Raw genomic sequence first — 22510 nt, forward strand, 5'->3', positions numbered from 1 at the left:
GCTCTTAAAATTAATATTCAACCTCTTGCAGAATTTGGTGAAGTGGAAGTGTCTGTCTTGACGAAGTATTATGAGCCGGTCCTGGAATGTGCCAGCGTGAAGGTTTATGAAGTGGAGACCGAATGGAACATGTTAAAAGCAGAGCTGTATAATAGGTATAATAAATAACAAGCAAGATGACATGAAATTCAAATGAATTTTCTGAATATGTCAGTGGGAGAAACACATTTAGTAACAGTTGTTATCCTTTTTAGATATCAGAGCATCCGGAGATTGACATGGGAAGCAGTGAACACAGATTATTCTCATAAATATCCAAACATCTTGACGCTGGTAGATCTTGTCTTGACGCTACCTGCCAGTTCTGAGGAGGCGGCACGAGGCTTCTGTCAGATGAAACTTACAATGATGAGGCTACGTTCAAAGCTGGTGTTTGAAAGCATGACCGATCGCATGGTCATTCTGATGAATTCTCCAGATATCAAGAAGTTTGACCCCCAAAAGGCTATCCAGTTGTGGAATATTTCCTCACAAAGGAATAGGAGACTACAGGCTGAGCAGGGCGTGGTCAACCCTGAGACACCAGATTGTTCATCTGACTCTGAATGGGAAAGGGAAAGGGAAAGCTCATTTGGGAGCTATTAGATGTGAAACACTCTCTCCAGCTGTCTCCTCAAATATTTTTAATAATGTCTGTTGACTTTTCCTTTCCTTTCCTTTTCTTTTTTTGGTAACTATTTACTGGACAATTTCTATTTATTTATTTATTTATTCATTCATTCATTCGTTCAACCAAAATTTATATACTTCTTGATTATAATGGAACATCTAAAAGCACATATAATGTGTCATGAAACTAACACATGCATTTAGATGGGAAGGGAGAGAAATAAGAAGTATATCTTTTGGAAAAGCTGTAAACTGTATATTTCTTTTCAAACTGCTTGGTATTTGTCAGAATATGCTTATCAGGTATTATTTTTGAAATATGTGGTATTGGATTGGCATATGAAATTACCAAGTATCATTTTTGTCTATATATATGTGTGTGTGTGTATGGTTCATTTTTATAAATTGAAGTGTACGCTCTTGACTCCTTGATGGAACTTCATAGTCTTCCTTCTTTCTGTTAAGCTGCTATTAAATTGATTTTAATTTATCACTGTCTTTCTATGCGCTTAGAATTTTCCAATATATTTATAGCAAGTGTTTAGGAATATTATGATTCTGGCTAGATACTGAACAATGAAAACAATAATTTGGAATAACTGTTTATTATCCTGTATTGTATTACATAAATTATTTTATTCCTGTTAGGGTTATTATGGATAAGCAATTATTTGTACTGTTTTTACTGACATCTGATTTCCTGTTCATTTTCATTCTTCTGGAGATATGAAATGTAAAAATAATTGCCTGTGGGAGGGAAATAAGGGTTGATTCCATCAATAATTTGGACTTCCAAAATTGTTCCGAAGAGTCACAGTATTCATTCATGCATTTCTTCATTCTTAATTGCCGCAACTGTTCTACTTAGTGTTTTACTGGATTAAAAACAAGCAATGGAAGAGAACACTTTTTATCAAACGCCTAACTACGAAGGATGCCAAGACACTTAATTTTTCTTATCTGCAAAATAACAAGAGAAAAGAAGAGATGAGACTTTCAGTGCCAGCAGAAACATGCAGAATGAAATATCTTTGTAGTAAAAATAAGTTGAGGATATTGCCTCCTTTACACATCAAGGATATCACCTGCGGATAAGACATCTTAAATGTTCCTGGTTCTAGAAGGTATCACAGCATCATCTCTTGCACCTTGATGCTTTCAGATTCAATAGCTGCAACCATAGATGTAGAACGCCACTACTTTTGAATGCATGCGTAGCTTGATTAAGTGGTTGACCAATGTAGAGCTTGCTAAAAGTAGTCATGGCCCAAGAGGTCATTGTGCATTATCTAGCAGCAGTAAAGGAACAAACCCATTTCCCTTTTCCCTCCATAGTCACTACTTGGCAGAGGTAGCTAAGAAGACAGAGAAGAATCCATGGGGCACAAATTGCATGGGTGCCCCCATACCTTTGTTTTTCAACTTGTTTCTCATAGTGAATGTCCAACAAATACTGGTTTCCACTTAGATGCACTGTAGTCAAGTGACTGTAGAGAAATACATTCTTAAAATTTATAATTTTAAAAGCGCATACTTTTAACACATTTTAAAATGTATAACATTTTTGTGGATGACAGTAATAGTACCCAATTCATTATCATTTCTCTCACGAAATCATTGCATTGCTTTTTGCATTGGGTGGAAATCCACTATTATAATTCTTAAGTTGTTATTCTATAAACTGCTTGGCTCAAGCGTCTATCCGTAGTTTCTAAAAGCTGTGCTGCATGGGAGCTTCTCTTTTTAAAAAATAGAACTAGAAATAAGTTTACATTATTTACTTGTAGCAGCTTATATTCCTCTGCAGACATCTCATACTTCCTCTAAGGATCCACTGTACACATTGCCGGCTTTCAACTTTAATTATATGAAATGACAACTTGCCTAATTTGGATCAGATCTCCCCCAACTTTATTTCATGTATATCCCACTTTTCCTACAAGAAGGTCAAGGCCTCCTTCCGCTTTAATCCCCCCTGTGTGGTGGGTTAAGCTAAGACTGGCCCAATGTCACTCAAGTCATCTTCATAGTTGAATGGGATTTGAACCCAGTTCTCCCTGGAGTTAGGCTGGCACTCTAGCCACTACAACAAACCTCCTGGGCTCATGACAAAACATAGGCTGCTGGCTGCAGTATCTAACTGGCAGGCCACATTTGACTTGCTGGGTCACAAGCCAAGACCATTTTGATCAGAATTGTCTGCACTAACTGGCAGAACCTGGGACCTTCTGTATGCAAAGCAGATGATCTATCACAGAGCTGTGGGTCTTCCCCAAATGGTCACCCACAATGCAGAATAATGCGATTTTCATAAGCTGCACATTCTGCAGTTCAAGTACTGTCTCAGGTGCCTATAAGAAAAAACATGCAGGCAAGCAGCTCAATCCTACATATGCCTGCTTGGAACTCGGAAGTCAATGGCAATGTATTCAGCACGGCCTACTCTCCAAATAGCTGTGCACAGGATTTGCCTTTAAGCATGGCTGCATTTCATACAAGTTCCCATCATTAGCTTCGTACCTCTGCAATGGATCAGGCAAAACAAAAACAAAGAAAAAACTGCTTGTTTGCGTTACAAAGTCGGGAAAGACTCAAATTAATTTGCACAGTGCTATACATACATTTTCCTATCTGATTTTAAGAACCAATTATCCTGCAGTTCTTAAGAAAAATAAAAAGAAATTAGAATCTTAGACACAGTGAATGTTCATTGACACACTGGGGCTTACTCCTGAGTAAACATGCGTAGGATTGTACTTTCAGTTTCTTATTGTATTATTATTGAGTAAATTGTACAGCATGTATGGCTACACATAGAATTTTTGACAAAAAAGCCATGCAACTACATTTACAGTGTTTAATTACAGTCTTTGTGTAATTAGGAGATAAAAACGAGAGGTAGATGTGATATGCCTCATCAGGAAAAGTCAGATTTTAAGATTATGACAGATTTTAAACTGTTCATATCAGTCCCAATGTGATACTTTTCTTTTCTTTTGTCATTTGTCTAGGTTTAATACCAAGCAAAACATTCATTGACATTGTTTATGACTTGATTACTTTGAATCTTGGCTCAAACTCACTTCCTGATGCTTGGCTACACCTCTCCATTTATGATGTGAGTGCTCACTGTGTCCGCTATTCCTGTGATTTTTGACAGTCATTTGCTGTGTTGACTAGATGTACAATTGAGATGCTTACAGTTTTAAATGGATGCTTACATTGCTAGAATAGGATACGTGTCTTTATTATAGAATTTATAGCCTTTGGGGGCTAATGGCCTTACGATTAAAAAAGAAAGAGGTAAAATACAGCAAAAACATTTTTAAATGTAACTACATTAGCCATCCACAAAACAATAAAATGTAGTTAGCATAAAAAGAATGACTATGGAAGCAAAACAGATTGCACTGCATACATCTCTTTTGTTTACGAAATTGATCAGGTACACAACAGTACTAGTGAATAAACCCAGCTTGTTATCTGCAAAGATATGTTCCTGGCTGCCATGTCAATTTGTTGTAGCCGCTGAAAATTTCTTCCTCCCAAAATCCAATACTTGTAGGCAAAATTGAGGAGGCTTGTTGAAATCATAGAATGGGAAAGGACCCAAGGGTCATACTAGTCCAATCCACTGCATAGCAGAAACCTCAGCTAAAGCATACATGACAGATGGCCATTCAACCTCTGCTTAAAAACCCTCAAGGAAGGAGAGTCCACAACTTCTCGTGGGAGCCCATTGTGCTGTCAAACAACTCTTGCCACCAGAAAGTTCCTCCTGATGTTTCGTCAGAATCTCCTTTCCTGTAACTTGAATCTATTGGTTTTGGTCCTACCCTCTGGAGCAGGAGAAAACAAGCTTGCCCCATCTTCTATTTTGGCAGTCCTTTAGATATTTGAAGATGGCTATTGTATCTCCTCTCAGTCTCCTGTTTTCCAGGCTAAACATACCAAACTCCCTCAACCATTCCTCATAAGGCTTGGTTTCCAGACCCTTGATCATCTTGGTCAACCTCCCCTGCACACTTTGCAGCTTGTCAACATCCTTCTTCATAATTCATTTTGTCAGTTTTGGCCCAATTCTCCAATTTTCTAAGGGTCGTCCTGAATCCTGATTCTGTCTTCTGCAGCATTAGCTACCCCTCCCAGTTTGGTGTCACCTGCAAATTTGATCATCCCCTCAATTCCTTCATCCGTCATTTATAAAGATGGTGAACAACAACGAGCCCAGAACAGAACCCTGTGGCACCCCTCATCACTTTTTCCAGGATGACAAGGAACCTTTAGTGAGCACTCTTTGAGTTCAGTCAGTCAACCAGCTTCAAATACTGAACCCAAAGGGTGCTCATCAATGGTTCCTCTTCATCCTGGAGAAGAGTGACTAGTGGGGTGCCACAGGGTTCTGTCTTGGGCCCGGTCTTATTCAACATCTTTATCAACGACTTGGATGATGGACTCAAGGGCATCCTGATCAAATTTGCAGATGACACCAAACTGGGAGGGGTGGCTAACACCCCAGAGGACAGGATCACACTTCAAAACGACCTTGACAGATTAGAGAACTGGGCCAAAACAAGCAAGATGAATTTTAACAGGGAGAAATGTAAAGTATTGCACTTGGGCAAAAAAAAAAAAATAAGAGGCACAAATACAAGATGGGTGACACCTGGCTTGAGAGCAGTACATGTGAAAAGGATCTAGGAGTCTTGGTCGACCACAAACTTGACATGAGCCAACAGTGTGACGCGGCAGCTAAAAAAGCCAATGCAATTCTGGGCTGCATCAATAGGAGTATAGCATCTAGATCAAGGGAAGTAATAGTGCCACTGTATTCTGCTCTGGTCAGACCTCACCTGGAGTACTGTGTCCAGTTCTGGGCACCACAGTTCAAGAAGGACACTGAGAAGCTGGAACGTGTCCAGAGGAGGGCAACCAAAATGGTCAAAGGCCTGGAAACGATGCCTTATGAGGAACGGCTAAGGGAGCTGGGCATGTTTAGCCTGGAGAAGAGGAGGTTAAGGGGTGATATGATAGCCATGTTCAAATATATAAAAAGATGTCACATAGAGGAGGGAGAAAGGTTGTTTTCTGCTGCTCCAGAGAAGCGGACACGGATAATGGATCCAAACTACAAGAAAGAAGATTCCACCTAAACATTAGGAAGAACTTCCTGACAGTAAGAGCTGTTCGACAGTGGAATTTGCTGCCAAGGAGTGTGGTGGAGTCTCCTTCTTTGGAGGTCTTTAAGCAGAGGCTTGACAACCATATGTCAGGAGTGCTCTGATGGTGTTTCCTGCTTGGCAGGGGGTTGGACTCGATGGCCCTTGTGGTCTCTTCCAAGTCTATGATTCTATGATTCTATGATTCTATGATTCTATGAAATACATGTCTGCATTCAAATGCTACCTTGCTTTCTGCTGGAGCACTGTCTCGTGTCACAAAGCAGAAGTCCTGTGTTGAGACAAGGCATTAAAATGTCTCTTTTGAAAAAAGTTCCCTGCAATTGATGTCATGGGCTATATTTCTGCCCAGTCTCAGCTTTCTGTTTGGGGAGCAGTCAGTGATTTTGAAGCCAAAGGATTCTTCTGTCTGTATAAGATGCACAGTCCATAAAATGGCCCTGCCCTTAGTTACCCATTCCACTTACTTTTACTATGTTAAGTAAACTTGTGTATTTTTGGATGTTATAGTTGCAGGGCCTGGCAGCAGCGTTAACAGTGGACTCAGACACTGTGGACTGGCGTATATTCTTGCAAGCAGCTTCCCAGCCTTGGCCTCTGCCCTCAGTGACGGAGCTTCTTGAAACGCTGCAGAGATTCCAGGATGTGGACGTGGATGGATCGGGCTTTGTCACAGAGGAAGAATATGATCAGGTCCCAATTCTTTCTTCTCTCAAGTTCTATTTTTGTGGCTGTGAGTCCCAATGAAACCATTGGGACAAGCAGCCAGCCAGTCTTCACACCCTGTGGGCCACAAGCCCTGATTTGGGGTGGAGGGAAAATTCAGTTCCGTTCACATTTAAAGCCCAGTTTACCAAATTTTCACAATATGGAAGCCAAATCACGGGCTTCCTTCAAAACTCGCTCTTATCTGAATTTTGCAGTGCCATGCTACAAGCACACAGTGCTCACAGACATGCATACACCAGGGGGAAATGTGCAAAAATATCAAGGTATTGGTGAAAATAGCATAGCAAAATGCATTCTTTTAGGAGACATTGTTTCCAAAGATGTGGATCTTAGTCAAAGCTGCATACAGAAATGTGGTTTTTTAGAAGAAATTTGTACTAAAATGCTAATGAAGTTTCATGAGGATTTAAAAAACAACACAAATTGCTTCAGAAATGTGGAGAACTAAACTTAAGATAGTAAAAATGAGAAGTGGAGAGAACCAAAACTGGCAGCTCCTTCTGCCCCTCATCATTTATGCACCAATGTGGTTTTTAATTTCATTTTAGCCAACACAGGCCCATCCACCCAACATCATAACTGTAAGGCCAGTGTACCAACTTCAGAGCAAGCCTCTCTGAACACAGTGAGACTTCTTTCCAAGTAGACATGCATAGGACTGTGTTGTAAAAGTGGCATGTGGTTCAGAAATGACATAGGCTGGCATGTGTGCGTGAAACGAATCAGAAGTGCATGTCAGCTTCAAAACATTTCATAAATTAAATTACTTCAAATTAAACATTTCATACCAACTTATTTTAGGTCAGTTTCATGTGGTGCTCCCTTGCCTTTCCTTCAGAAGTGCATGATGTGGCTGGGGTAGGGTTCTGTAGAGTACCTATCATCCTAGCACTGTAGTAATTTATAAGAAATAGGTTGGTTTTGCTTTCCAGGGAGTGAGGAGCCTTATTGCATTCCTTGTGAGATGTATCATAGTCATCTCAAAAGGCTAATTCCTGCATCTTCTCCCAAGATCTTTTGACCCATGGGAGGGAACAGCTTAGCGGATGTGAGGAAAAGTGGGTCTGGAGGGACAGATGAGATGCTAAGTCCTGTCTCCTGCTCCCCCACCTTTCTGCACTCAGCTTCCTAGGTGCCAACCCTGGGCAGCTAATGGCTCATGCCTGTGTTTGCTGCTCTCTGCTGCCATTATTCAATGGCAGTACAAAGGCAACTTTTCACCAGAAAAAGGAAAAGCAAACCCCCATCATGTGGCAACACATTTCACCAGAAAAAGGAAAAGAAACAGTCGCCACTAGGGATGGAAAAACCACAAAGAGATGCTGCTTTCAATATTTCACCCACCTACGCAGAGTTGTGGTATTTTGCTCAGCAGCAAAGAGACTAAAAACATACCAACAGCTCCAGAGTCAACACAGGAAGCTAGGTAGAACATCCTTTGGTTCAGTATCTGGTATCAGTTCTCTGATCTTTGGGCTGGTAAATCTGAGCGAAACAAGAAAAATGTGTAAGTGATGTTGTTTTTGAGCAAAAATGTTTTTAAAAAATCTAAATCCACCCATAAAATTTGGTTATTTCCCAGTTGAAATCCCACAAAAGTCCATGAGGCTAAAATAATATGAACAGGGTTTTCTAGCTTACTGGGGCTGTGAATGGAGTTATGGTGCTTCTGTTCCCAGATATTGACAAGAAAAAGAATGTTTTTATATACTGAAGATATATACTGAAGTTATATACTGGGTTTTGCCTCCCATGTTAAGTATAATCTATAGACTTGCAAAGAACCCTTCTGAGATAAGTAGCTTTCAAGTCAACTGCTTTCGTTTTCACCATAGAACAGATTGATGCTGGAGACAAACTGTAGTCAGGTTTTCTTTTCAGAGACTTGAAAGTGTTATACCAAGCAGACGCATCTTTTCCTGTGGTGTAAACATTCATTTCTTGGGTCAGAGAAGTCTGAAACACTGCAAAACTTCTAAATGAACATGATACAGGAATGAGTGTGCACACACCATTCGCAAAAATGCCTCCATGATACCCCCTTCAGCTCCACTGCTGCAGCCAGTGACAAATCAGTTTCTGGGCCTAGGACAAGCTTGTAACAGGGCCCCAAATCCCCATGTCTGCTTTGAATAATAGGGTTGATTTGTACCCTTCAGCTTCTTTAGGTCCCTTTGATTAAGCCTATTGCCCAATGCATACCTGATTTGTGTTTATAGCCATAGTTGACAATATAGCATGTATGGACATAGCTTTTCCACAACTACTCTGTAGTCCAGGCAACACAAGGCAAAAGTTGGGTGTGAAGAGGACAGTGGAAGAAGAAACTACAGAATATGGGTATAGTTGAGAGGCATGTTGGGGTAACGCAGGGGGAGATGCTAAAGAAAAAGCTTTCTCCACTTAGAGGAAGGAAAGGGAATCTGAAGCACACATCCCAGGTGTTGCTGGACTAGCACTCCCATCATCCCTGACTGCAGGCCATGTCGGCTAGGGCTGATGGGAGATGGATTCCAGCTGCTCTACACACTGTTCCTTGCCCTGGGATCTAGAGCTAGTCCTTCTATGTGCTCTGGAAACCAGATGCCTAGCTCATTTACTCACATAAGTTTTACAGGCTCCAGAACGCATCAACAGCATTGGCTTCAATTTCCATGGAGGTTTCAACATCCCTGATGCGTGATGGATGCCCGCCCTTCCTGATGCCACATTTTGGTGGCCACAATCTGCACAGTATACGCATGGTGGAAGGAAAGCACTCTGGGACACAGTTCTTCAGTGAGCGTGTCACGTACAGCGCCATACCGCTCTCCTGCCTCTTGAACTGTGCATTGCAGGGCCAAGCTAGAAGAGAATGCAATTCACACAATTAGCAGTTGTGTGGAGGGCTTTTTGAAAGCAAATTGCAACAGCGGAAGCCCAGATCCAAGTTGGGACTTTGGTGTGGGGGGTAGGGAGGGCCCTAACCCTTCACCTCCTGTTGCAGTCTTGATCTGTATTGAACCTCCTATGCTTGCTACTTGCATTTAGGACTGAGCTATAATTCACTCCAATGGGAACTTTCCCTCCAATCCTAATAGCAGGGCAAGAAGGGAGCGAGAGAGACCTTAATTGGGAACACAGCAAGGGATTACAGTTTCCCACTGTCCAACACAAGGATTCAGGATGATTTTTTTAAAGCCATTCATGCAACTGCAAATTGTGTGAATGGTGTCTTGTCAAAGTTTGTACCCCAGAGTTTCCTGTACAAGTGCTTTCTTTTGTGCTTTTCTCTCATACACCACCCCCCCCCCAATAACACAGGGGGACCTGGTCTCTTCTTACTATGGTATGAGCCCCTCCCTCCTGTTGCCAGTCAGCTAGTACAGTCAGCTCTTCTTGCCTCATGCCTAGGAAATGCCAGCAAAACTAAGAAACTTGCAAGACATCTTTGCAGACATACATACATACATACATACATACATACATACAAGTGCACAACCACTACATTCTAAAACTTGTAGTTTGAGAGACAGCAAGAGCACTTTGTGTACATGCTCCATTGGTTCACTGTTCAGAATGTTGCCTGTTCTGCTCTAACATTCTTCAGAACTGCACCAGCATTCATGATGAGATTTAGATGGCTGATAATATAGCGTGCCTAAACATTCTTCAATAACAGCCACTAAGGCTTAGCTTTCCTCTTATGGTAACCGGCTTGCATCCTGGGTCAGGCATCCTCCCTAGGCCCCTGTGCAAGGAGTTCTGTCTGCAGATTACTGCTGGGTGAGTAGTAGATGAAGAAGTGGCCCCATTTCATCTAAAACCAGCCGCTGCAACTTTCTTTTTATCCTCCTCAGCTGTTGATTTTTCCCCCCTGATTTGCTTCTAGAACCAGAATCACTGACTCATATTTTGAAACACAAGAATGTTTCATTTAATGAGTCACTGAAGTCTTGCTGTTGCTGTATGTGACCTAGCATGGAAATCAATTTTTGCTGCTTTTTTAAGTACAGTTTCCCCCTCCCTGGAATATATCCTGCTGTTACATGTTGGTTTTGATAAATACCTGCACCAGAAAAGGAGGGTGTGTGTGTATTAACACACACATACACACACAGTTATAGATCTGTGCACACAAACATGTTTAAAATTTAATCATAAAATCAATTATATATCACTGCACTCAAAGGATATATATCCTAGAGTGGAACAGATGAGCCTTGAGAGAGATTGGCATGGTAGTCATTAGCAACAATGATTAAGTGACTGGGTGACCTTATCAACAGCAGTGCTTCCATATCTGCCTAATAAGCCTTAATACTTAATAGCAGTTAAAAGCAAGCTATTGCCTTGAAACTCAGCCTGCAGATTTCCCAGAGGTATCTGGTTACTTTGCGAAACAGGATACTAGACTAAATGGGCCTTTGGTTGGATCCTCCTGGGCTTTTGTATTAAGTTCTTAAAGTGTCCAAAGAGGGTCATGAATAATAACCATTCTTTGGGTTGTATCCAAGTAAATCATTGCATGTGCAGAATGACATCTGTGAATGCAACAGAACTTCTCCTCCCTTTACTCCTTTTATGCACCCTGGCACCACCCCCAGATAAGCCCCAGAGCAAATTTGAGTGGCAGATGGAGGGAAGAGAGAGGAAGGGGAAATTATGTTGAAACTTGTGAAAATTGTTCCATGTGCATTCAATGATTTGGTTGGATAGAACATTTTATGTCCAGGTGACCAGAATGGTGAGAAGAATAGAAATCAAGTCCTACGAGGAAAGAGTTGAGGAAAGAGATTAAGATGGAATAAGGAATGGTAGTTGTATTTAAATATCTGAAGAGCTGCCACATGGTAGACAAGACTTGTTCTTAGTTACTCCAGATAACATGACTGGAAGCAACGGGTTAGCGGAGAAACAGATTTGGCTAAACGTTCAGAGAAACATCATAATTGTAAGAGTTGTTCAGCAGTGGAACAGACTACCTTGGTATGTGGTGGTGGGTTATCCTTTGCTGGAGATATCTGAACAGAGGTTGAACAGACATTTCTCAGGGATGCTTATAGTTTTTGCCTTTTGCATTGTGGATCCTGCAGTAATCAAGCGGTTTGGGCTAGTTGACTTACACAATCCCTTTCAACTGTGTAGTTCTGTCATTCCAGGTCGGTCTGTGGTTTAAAGGCAGTGAAGATTTACCCGTTCCAGAAAGCCCCACAGAACCTTTTCCATTTAACCGCCAGGAGCACCTTATAAAAGTAAGTGTAAAAAAAATTTACAGGCTGCAAGCCAAATTGAAGTTAAGCACAGTTAAGACCAGCCATTTCAGTGTCCGGGAAATCTCAACTCAATTTCAAAAAAAGCTCAACAATTTTGCCCCCCCCCCCCAATCCAAGATCTCAGGTAGAAATGTCCTGGGTCTGTTATCTGGAGATACTATGAATTCAACCTGGAATGTTCTACAAGTAAAATGAGTGCTCAATCAGGCGGTGGTATTTAACTTATATGTACGCCTCTTGCCACCAAAATAATAATGATCTGTTCACTGTAAGAAGCACAACGAAGGTGCCCTTTTTTTCTGCTGAGCTGTGAGATCCTTCATCAGGATTGGCTTCCTTAAGAGGAAAGAGAGCATTGCAAACTTACCTCTGGGAAAATATTTTTCTCTACAAAATGTTTCACATCTGTGTGGCTTAAATCTCACAGGTCTGTTTTTAATCAGCTTCTTATCCGAGGGTAATAGTTTGCACTGACTGGGATGCATATTGGGTTTTGATTCCAAGTTCTTTCCTGAACTGACAAGCTACATGTCTGACACAAAAAGCCCCGGAGAGGATCAAAGGGCCTTCTATCCTATATTTTCACACTTTGCTTCTCAAAAAATAAAAAAGACTGCCCATTGGTTAGGAAGGGCCGTAACTCAGTGGTAGAGCATATGTCTTGCAGTCGGAATGTGTGAGGTAAAACCCCTGCTGTCCCCTGCTAGATCTAGGAAACCTATCTGTGACCCCAGAGAGCTGGTGCCAGTACAGTACAGACTTAGATCGAATAGTGATGTGGTTACTTTGTTCTTTGTGTAATTGTATAACACAAAACTGACAGAATTAATACACAAGGTAGCCCAACCATACAAGCAGAAAGCTAAGCCAGACATTTTAAGGTTTGTTCCAGAATTTCCCCCCTTAAGTTTTTATGCATTCCTGGTTGCAGTGGCAACCACATTGCTCTACATGAATGGAAAGTGAACTTCAGTATGAAAATACCCAATGCAAAATTGCTGCAGATCACTATATGCACATTACAACCACACAAAGTTTTCCCAGTGCAGAGATGTTCCTCATTGCTGAAAGACTTGCAAAGTGGTTCGGACATTGCATGTATACTTGGATAGATTATTCTCATACAATATCCTCTACGTCAATTAACTGAAGCATGTTTCTTTTACAGTTTTTCTTTTCTTTATTTGCTGATCCTGAAAAAGACCCTCCTCAGCTAAACTACACGGAGATGCTCCTTTATTTTGCATCCGATCCTGATTCTGTCGATGGTGTCTATCGGGCCCTCAGTGTCGCAACAGGGACACACATTCACAGGGAAAAACGGGAACTCCCTCCTGTTCCCCAACGGGTAAATGTGCTGTTGATCTTGACAATAATTTAGCATTTTCTGGTGAAAATTGAATTTCTTATTCCTTAAAGCTGGGCTGTTACATTGTTTTCATTTCAATCTACACTGACTGCACCAAACTGAAATGAGAATGCCAGTTCTGCAGATTTTTCACTTAATCACCGTTTCTGTTCTGGGTTGTTTCCACACTTACTCCTTAGTCTGGAGTTGCCATCTTCTGCTCACTCACTTTCTCTAGAGAATCAAGATGATGTTGTTGCTGATGCCATTGCATCCTGATGATTCCTGTGCAGTCCCTCCCATTCCGCACTTTTTAAAAAATTGAAATGCAGTTTGTTCAGTCAGCCTGTCCATTGTGGACTGGTAAAGTGCTGTGGAGGCTTTTCAGGACCGTAAATGCCTTTAATTAAAATCTGCTTGCAAGCTCTGCCACCCTTTGGTCTTTTCCTGCGGCATGTGGCAGTAGCATTGTTGATAAAGAGCCTTTTTAATTACTGCTTTCCTCTGATTTTTTTTTATTTTTTTAAGACTCTTTCTTGGATAATTAAATTGTACTATTTCAGTAATACAGTGGTACCTTGTGTTACATACGTTTCAGGTTACATACGCTTCAGGTTACAGACTCCACTAACTCAGAAATAGTACCGCAGGTTAAGAACTTTGCTTCAGGGTGAGAACAGAAATTGTGCTCTGGCGGTGCGGCAGCAGCAGGAGGCCCCATTAGCTAAAGTGGTGCTTCAGGTTAAGAACAGTTTCAGGTTAAGAACGGACCTCCAGAACGAATTAAGTACTTAACCCGAGGTACCACTGTACAGAAGAAAAGAAGAAAAGGGTGTGGAAGGAGAAACAAATAATGATGTCCTGGCGGCAGAAGTTGACACCATATTCCTCACTAACAGTCACTAAAGAATCGAAAGTTCTTTTGATGCCTTTCAGAATCCCACCATATGTGTCTGAAGGCCATGGCATGATGTAGACATCTCTTCTGCTGAGAAATGTCAACTGCTCCACAATGAAGCAGCTACATTACTGGCTAGGCTTGTGTTTAGATCTCTTTTAGATGTCACATAACCTCTGTTTTAAAACAGCCACACTGGCTGCCAGTTCACTTCCAGGCCTAATTCAAGGTGTTCACGTTAGTGTTTGAAGCCTTAAACAGTTTAGGCCTCCAATATCTGAAAACTGACTCCCTCCCTACAGACCTTATTGGGAGCTAAGATTGGCAGAGGGGGGGGGCCTCTTGGTAGTTCCTTCACACTCAGAGGGTTGGGGGAGACTTTCCAGGAGATGATATTCCCTGTGGCAGCCCCTAAATTGTAGAACTCTGCAAAGAGGTGCATCCAGCACTTTCATTGTATAGCTTCTGGAAAATGGTGAACACACAAACACACATACACACACACACACACACAGACACACACACACATGGACCAATCTATTTTTTGAGGTTGCAAATTGTTTTAAATTGGTTTTTATATTGTATTTTCATGTTGTAATCGCCCTGGGACCTTAGGGTGAAGGGTGGGTGATTAATAATAATAATAATAATAATAATGAAGAAGAAGAAGAAGAGTTTCCACTATATATATATTAGGAGGAAGGGATGGTTCAGCCTGATATTTCTAATCAGATTAGTATAATAGAGTACATGCCTTTCTTCAGGAACCAGTGAGAATCTCAGTTCTGCAATGCAGGCTAAGCTTTTCTCAATAGACTTCCCAACAAACTTACAAAACTACAGTTCTTGGGATCCTCACCAGTTAAACCATTTTAAAACTAGTATAGATTTCTAGTGATGGTGCCAGTCTTGAATGTCCTCCCTAAAGAAGTGAATTAGACCCTGGCATTACAAATTCACACTTGTCTGAATTTTGCAATGCAGCTCTACAAACACGCAATATTTATGAAAATGCATACCGTATTTTTCACCCTATAGGACGCACTTTTTCCCCTCCAAAAATGAAGGGGAAATGTGTGTGCATCCTATGGGGCGAATGCAGGCTTTCGCTGAAGCCTGGAGAGCGAGAGGGATCGGTGCGCACTGACCCCTCTCGCTCTCCAGGCTTCGCGCAACTCTCCGCAAGCTGTGGGAGCCCGGCGTGGGCTCCCATGGCTTGCGGAGAGTTGCCTGCATGCCGAAGCCTGGGCGCGCTGAGCTCAGCGCGCCCAGGCTTCATGCAGCTCTCCGCAAGGCGCGGGAGCCCGGCGCTGGGCTCCCGCAGCTTGCGGAGAGTTGCCTGTTCTGGGGGCTGGGGTCGGGGGAAGCTCGGGGGGGAAATAATTTTTTTCCCCTTTATTTCCCCCCCAAAAAACTAGGTGCGCTTTATGGGACGGTGCGTCCTATAGGGCGAAAAATACGGTATATCAGGGGGAAATATGTAGATTTCGTGAAAAAAATAATATGTTAGTAAAAAGGCATGCAAAAATTAATTATATCAGGGGAAATTGCTCCCAAAATGTGCACATTAGCCAAAACTCCTTATAAAACCTTGTTAATAGGAGAAATTTGCACAAAATTCTAATGAATTTTTATGAAGGCTATCACAAATTGTAGCAGAAGGTGACAAACTGAATTTAAGATTAGAAAAATGAGAAACAGAGAGAACTGAAATTGACAGTTCCTTCCTCCCTTAGTGGCCACCAAGCTTAATCATCTGATCATTAGCAAAGGTATTCCAATCTGTCACACTTTCCGTCCCCAGTATGTTCCTTCTTCTGAGCAGCTGATAACAAGTGACGGACAGGATGAGCAGGAAGAGGAGGAGGCTGCTGAGGAAGGTGAAGAGGAAGAAGAAGAGAAGGAAAAAGAAGAGGAAGCTGAGTCTTTCACCAATGAAGGAAACATTTCTCTGGATACACTACTCAAAGTGTTTCAGCATGAAACAAACAAAGCTGCTGACAACCACAGATTTAGTGGTTATATGAAACCAGAGGACACTTATGAGGTTGGTTAACTAGCAAATGGTTCCAGTGCTTGTTTAATTAATCTAGTATCCTACTCTTATCCAGAAGCTTGTTGCAGGTAACATGTCACTTATTACAGTTTTAAAGATTAGGCAGGATTGCTTAAGTTTCGTCAACCAATAGTAGCCTAGTCAAAACGGCCTTCTGCCGCTTCTGAAATATGACCAGGCTAGGGCTCTCTTGGGACCTCCAGAGATGGGGAGATCCATAAATATAGGAAAACTACACAAACCAGTGTGTGTGTGTGTGTGTGTGTGTGTGTCATGTAAGATTACACAGAGTTCTAAGTATCAGGTTGTCAAACGCTCACCATGGACAGCCAGCTGGAAGCCCCTCAGGCTGATTTGTGAGAAAGGGCGGGGTGTAAATTAAATAAACAAATAGACTTTAGTCTACCAACTTTAACCAACTTTAATCAAGATTTGGTAAGAGAGTTTCCTCACAGTTTTACTTTTAAGGAAAATAGCACAGTTAAATGTGCCCTGAAAAAAGTTGTCTCTCTCGACGGATGTCTCATGCAATGGCCTTTGATCTGAGTGTACAGTATAGCAGCTAGCATTGTGAGACTGGAAGTTACCAGTTCCCTGAACTTGAGCACAGGCAAGCCACAGCCTCAGACTCCTACCTGCAGCATGGGGCTAATGCTAAGGACCTAACGGACCTATTGTAAAGATCACTGTGATAATGGTTGTGAAGCAGTTACCATCCTTATGACCCTCCTCATGGCCAAGTGTTAGACATTTGAAGCACTCTCTATAGATGCTAAATATTTCATGGAGCCTGACTGCCCAACAGTTGCATAGCAAAATAGAGTCACAGCCCCCCAGGCCACTGTCAGTAGAACAGAGCAGTCCCCGTGGCCATAAAGGATGTCCATCTTTGCCTTGCAGAAATGGTTTGCCCAGCATCACAGTGACTTCCTAGGAGGGAGGGTAGTAGGGAGATCAGGGCTGGCAGCTCACCATCAGAGCCAATCCGGTGGTCCCATCAGTTTGCCCAGTCTCCCCATTGCCTTGTTTTTTCCCTTGCTGGTAATCTTCAGCAATGCTGCTGCCAGGAAGCCAGCGCTAAGGCTCTGTCCCACTAGGTGAGCTGCTTCTGACAGCGTTCTGATTGTTGCTTTCCAAATGGCTACACTTTCCTAATACAGTAAGCCGTTTGTATGTTCCCTTGAAGCATTTCATTAAGGTATACCGGGATCTTGGATCTGAAGACCTGACGCCCATCCCAGTGGCGCTTCTTTTGCAGCACCCCTTCATTCAAGACTTGATTAACAGCTACCAGCAGTACAAGCTTCACGTAAGTATCTATTTCCCTGTAAGTGCACAGGGATCTGGAATGTCTTTTCTTTTTCTTTTACATTCAGGAAATACAAAATATAGAGTCTCTATATACAATTGTAACAACCGTTTTGCTTGGAACAGGGAAGAGAGGGCATTAACTGGGGCTATGCTGAATGTTCTGCAACAGGCAGCTCAAAATTGGCACGTGGTTTGGTGGCCCATTTGTTCCCTTGGTTATTGTTTCTCAGTGCCATCGGCCCTCCTCCGCTTCCTCATTTGCCCTCGCTGACCTTCTGTGTAGCTGACGGTCGTAATCAGCTGTTGTACCATTCTTGGTACCATCTTATCAGATAATAGCATTGTGACATCATTGACAACATTCATATGAGTTATCACTGCTCAGTTAAATTAAATGGCAATGAGGGCAAATGTGGCATTTAAAAACCACAAATATTTTTTGCAGAGGGTGTCCAGAATTTCCCAAAACAGGAGAAAAGGTCAGGAAACTGGAGGCCAGAATCTTCTCCTTTGGAGTCATTACTACTTGATGGTCATTGGATGTATTCTGGAAACACACATACAAAGAAGCATGTCCTTTTCCCACACATTTTCTCATCAAAGATGGAGGTGCATATTCACCCACTGGACATTCATCTCTACCTTCGTGAAGACTGGAGATCAATATATGTATCTCCCTCCCCCATAGCATAAAATTTCATCCCTTGCTGCTTCTAGAAAATATTTAAAATAACCTTGAAGAAGACAGCTGCTAGGGAACCCTACATCATCTCCAAATTTTGCATGCATGATATATGGAACAGGAGGCTATGAACTAACCTCCACCTTCTTCACTCTGTATCTCCTTATACTTACTGCTGATAAATGGTGACAATCTAGCAAGTTATTTCTTTATATTGTTTTGGTACCCTAGAGCTTGGGAGTGATCAATGGTTTTCTTTAGGTTGGGGAAGCCCACTATGACAAAGTGTTGAGAACACATCATCCTAGATAGCTCTAAAGCCTGCAGCTAGTCCTGCATGCTGGCAGTCAGGTTCAAGGTTGAATGTCTTTACGTCAGGTTCCAAGGTGATAGGGATTCTGCACCCGCCTCTCCCAAGACTCATCGAATAAACAGCAATGCAAAAACAAAACAAAACAAAACAGAGGTTTCTTTTCAAGAAGAATAAAACTGCACGAAAACAAACCCCATAGATCTGTGTTATTCTGAGATCACTTGTGAGATAAAAGGAGCAGAAGCTAACGGGTGTGGTTTATAAGGCGGCAACATCTCCACTTGTGAAGCTGATAGGGAACCAGAGGAGAAAGCAGCGTTGCTGAGTAATGTCGCATGTTGCTCCTTTGTGGATGAAGTGCTTGCTTCTAAGCAAGACTTCGCAGCTTGTGACCCAGCCTAGAAGCAATGTACTTGTGGCCTTGCTGGCCGGCCTGGAGCTTGGCAGATCCCAGGCTTTTGAAGTCCCAGGCAGGCACCACAACTATTTATTACCCCGTATTAAATATTGCTATCTATGTGCATGGCACTTTGCGGAGGGCAGGCATGACTTGCTTCCACCCCAAGGGGCTTATCGTCCAAGGTAGATGCAGGGAAACAGCAGAGGAAGGTGGGAAATGGAGTCTTAGGTGGGCAGAGGAAGAGCAGGGGCAGAGGAAGGGGCGGTGGGGGCAGGCTGCCCCAGGTGTCATCACTGAGGGGGGTGACATTCAGCATGCTGCCTGCCCGTGACTCCCAAGCCTACCCCGAGCCGTCGGGGAAGGGGTGGAGCTGCGACGCATTGCCGGCGGCCTTCCTCCCTTCCCCCTTTGTTTTGACTGCTTGAGGGAGGCTTGGGAGCTGCGGGGGGTGGCAAGCCATTGCCCCCTGCTCCCGGGCTGTTTCCTGGGGTGGGAGCCTCTCCCGAGCTGTCAAAAGGAAGAGGGAAGGGAGCAAGGCTGCTGGCAAAGCAGCACGGCTCCCTCTCCCCACCTCCATGGGTGGCTGGCTCTGCCCCCATGGGCAGTGCACGCCTGGGATGCTCGCCCCACCCCTGTGGCCCTGCCCCTGGGTGCACAGCATGCCGGAGAAGCTAGCTCTGCCTCTGAGGAAAAGTAAACTAGGAGGTGCATCAAGCCCCATGTTGGGCTACTTTTTGCATTGGTGTGTCACAGTCTGTGCAGGCTTTTAAGTATAGAGACAAAGGATTCTAAACTAGTTAACCATGCAGTTTATAATTATTAGTGGTAGTAATGCTGGTGGTGATGATGATTTTTTTGTATCCCACCCATCTGACTAGGTTAACCCAGCCACTCGGGGCGGCTTCCAACAGAATATACAATATACAAATATTGTATACAATTTTCCTGTACATCCAAATTCTTAGACTGTCCATATTACACAATTGCTTCATTGGATACAACTCGTTCTTTTTATCATTCATCATTATTGCACACCATATGCAATTCAAGACAGCTGGTCACTTGTAGTTCACCCTTTAATTCTTTTTTCTCTCTCCATGCATTGGTCAGTACAACAGACCTTCCTTGTGTTCCAGATCATTTTGCAACAATGGGCCAAACCTCTTTGGTTTCTAAGGAATCAAGTGTATCCTGTATAGTACAGGCAAATAATTGTACTTAAGCAAGTTTAATTGTTTGAGATTTCACAGCAGGGCATGTCTGTGGCAACAAGTAATTACATGCTATAACCAATTTTTCACTAATATGCCTATTTATTGGTTATTTGGAAGATAAGCTAATGAAATGTTGATTGTATGTATCTGTCTCTTATAGAATCCTTGAACTGATAATGATTTACAGCCCTCCATTGGCTAACATTTTCCTTTTATGTTATTAGTACCATTTCCTTCATTTGCTGGTAACTACAGTGCTATGAATGCAGACTTTTTGCATGGGATCTAAGCAGCATGAAACACTTCTATAGCTGGAGTGCGGCATTTCTGCTGCAATCACTGGGTATATCTATGGGCTCATCCAGACTTGCCCTTGCCCCTCCACTTTCCCCTGGGAAACCCCATCTTTACTGCAGAACCAGAGCAAACATCAATTGGGATTTCTCCGGATTGACACCTGAGACGATTTATTGCCTAAATAGTGGGTATTCCCAAGGAGAGCAGTGGGACAAGGGCAAAACCACTTAGAACCTTGCCTAGAAAGTGTTAAACAAATGGAAAACCACTTGGACCCATACTTTCTAGGCATGGGACAAGTGGAAGTGTGGGCGAACCCTATATTACAACAACAACAATATCAACATCAATAATAATAATAATAATAATAATAATAATACCCCTTCCTTCTGGATGGGTTGCCCCAGCCACTTTGGGTGGCTCCCAACAGAATATTAAAAACACAATAAAACATCACACATTAAAAAACACCCAATACAGGGCTCCCTTCAGATGTCTTCTAAAAGTCAGGTAGTTGTTTACCTCTTTGACATATGATGGGAGGACATTCCACAGTGTGGGTACCACTACTGAGAAGACCCCCTGCCTGGTTCCCTGTAACTTCACTTCTCTTTCTCTTTCTCCAAAACTCTCTCTCTTTCTCTCTCTCTCTCCACCCCCATTTTTAAAAAATGGAAATGGTTTGGTGCCCCATGGTGCAACCCACTTCTAAATCAAGTCACAACCCACAAGTATAAGCAAATAGGGTTGCATCCAAATTTAGTCCTACTCAGAGTAGATCTGTTGAAATTAAGGAACTTAAACTAGTTGTGGCCATTAATATGAATGGGTCTACTCTGAGCAGGGCTAACTTTGAATACAATAGATAGTTCTATTTCAGCCCTTGGTTAATGGCATCACTCTTCTTTTAATGATATTGCTTTCATCTTGATACGGAGATACAACTCAGGGAAACGTGTCCTCTTACTGCTGAACGTTGAGGCACTCCTGATAAGCTCTCCAAGTATCCCCAGGGTTCCTTGGAGCTGAGTGGGGAGAAACAACAGATCTCGTGGAAATGTCTTAATCCCTTCCTTCTGGGAGCTGTGAGTCACTCTGAAGGTTGTTGCAATTCCTCATTCTTAAGGGGCAGTTCCTTGAAGTGGCATTTTTCTTTGAAATCAATTCCTCTCAGTTGTGAGTCACAACCTTTAAAAAGAAAGAGAGAGAGAGAGAGAGAGAGAGAGAGAGAGAGAGAGAGAGAGAGCGCATTCACTGTTCTGTTCTTTCTGTGTGTCAGAAGTAGAATTTCTTGTGCAGGTACTGATTAATAGATACTGGTGTGCAAAATTGCCTGGGCGATAAGCTTGCCCGGGGCACACATCTGATGAAGGGTTAGTAAGAAATCAGTTGTACTCTTTTGTATCATTTCTAGCAAATTTCTGTGGTGCTGCATGACAAACACACGCACACAGTTCACATGCCCAGTTCTTTCTGTTCCGCTCACTCAGTGTACAATAGACTCCGGAGCTTTCGGTTTGTCACCCAGATACATCCACGCCCCTCTTCCTCTGCTCTTTTCCTTTGCTCTTGCATCCACAAAGCCATCCTCTCTTTTCAGGGCTTGCCCAACACATTTTGCTCCCTGAGATAAAGCAGCAATTGGTTCTTCCCCCTTGCCAGCAACTCAAGGTGCATAGTACTAGGGACAGATGGGCAGCCTCCAGTTTATACCTAGACCTTGCCTTTGGTGTGCCCCCTCCAACGAGTTATGGAGAACGGCAAGATGTGAATGGGCCTTTTCAGTGGTGGCTCCTCCACTGTGGGATCCTCTCCCTAGGAAAGTATTCCTGGCACCATCATTATCAACTTCCAGGCACCAGGCTGAGACGTTCCTGTTTACCCAGGACATTTCCCCCCTCCACTTCACTGGGATCATATTCTCTGAGGACCCTGCCTGTTTGGTGTTCATCATTCAGGGTAGGGTAGCATTTATCCTTGTTTATAATATTGTGGGATGAGCACTTACAGTCAGTAATGTTGTTTTATGCCTTTGGGTGTTTGTTTTCCATTCTTGTGGGTGTGTGCTTTTCTTTTCTTTTTACAATTGTAAGTTGCTTCAAGACAACTTCTTTGCACATAGTTTAGAAAACAAAACACAATAGGGAGAACTGTTGAA

At 42.6% G+C, this 22510-nt stretch overlaps 1 protein-coding gene across 2 annotated transcripts in view; it reads left to right on the forward strand.

The window, feature by feature from the left end:
• Window positions 1-22510, forward strand: part of LOC128423480 (sperm flagellar protein 2-like) — a 40124-nt gene that overhangs the window by 15486 nt on the left and 2128 nt on the right. The window contains exons 7-12 of one of the 2 annotated variants that reach the window (XM_053408646.1): window positions 3681-3787; window positions 6360-6542; window positions 11720-11812; window positions 13002-13181; window positions 15884-16126; window positions 17322-17444. In XM_053408646.1, the coding sequence (XP_053264621.1) occupies window positions 3681-3787; window positions 6360-6542; window positions 11720-11812; window positions 13002-13181; window positions 15884-16126; window positions 17322-17444 (929 nt within the window). Of the gene's footprint in view, window positions 1-31; window positions 156-254; window positions 914-3680; window positions 3788-6359; window positions 6543-11719; window positions 11813-13001; window positions 13182-15883; window positions 16127-17321; window positions 17445-22510 lie in introns of those variants that run through there. The other variant, XM_053408645.1, reaches the window with a different exon arrangement.

The sequence above is a fragment of the Podarcis raffonei genome, chromosome 11 (genome assembly GCF_027172205.1).
Source record: "Podarcis raffonei isolate rPodRaf1 chromosome 11, rPodRaf1.pri, whole genome shotgun sequence".
Taxonomy (NCBI): Eukaryota; Metazoa; Chordata; class Lepidosauria; order Squamata; family Lacertidae; genus Podarcis; species Podarcis raffonei.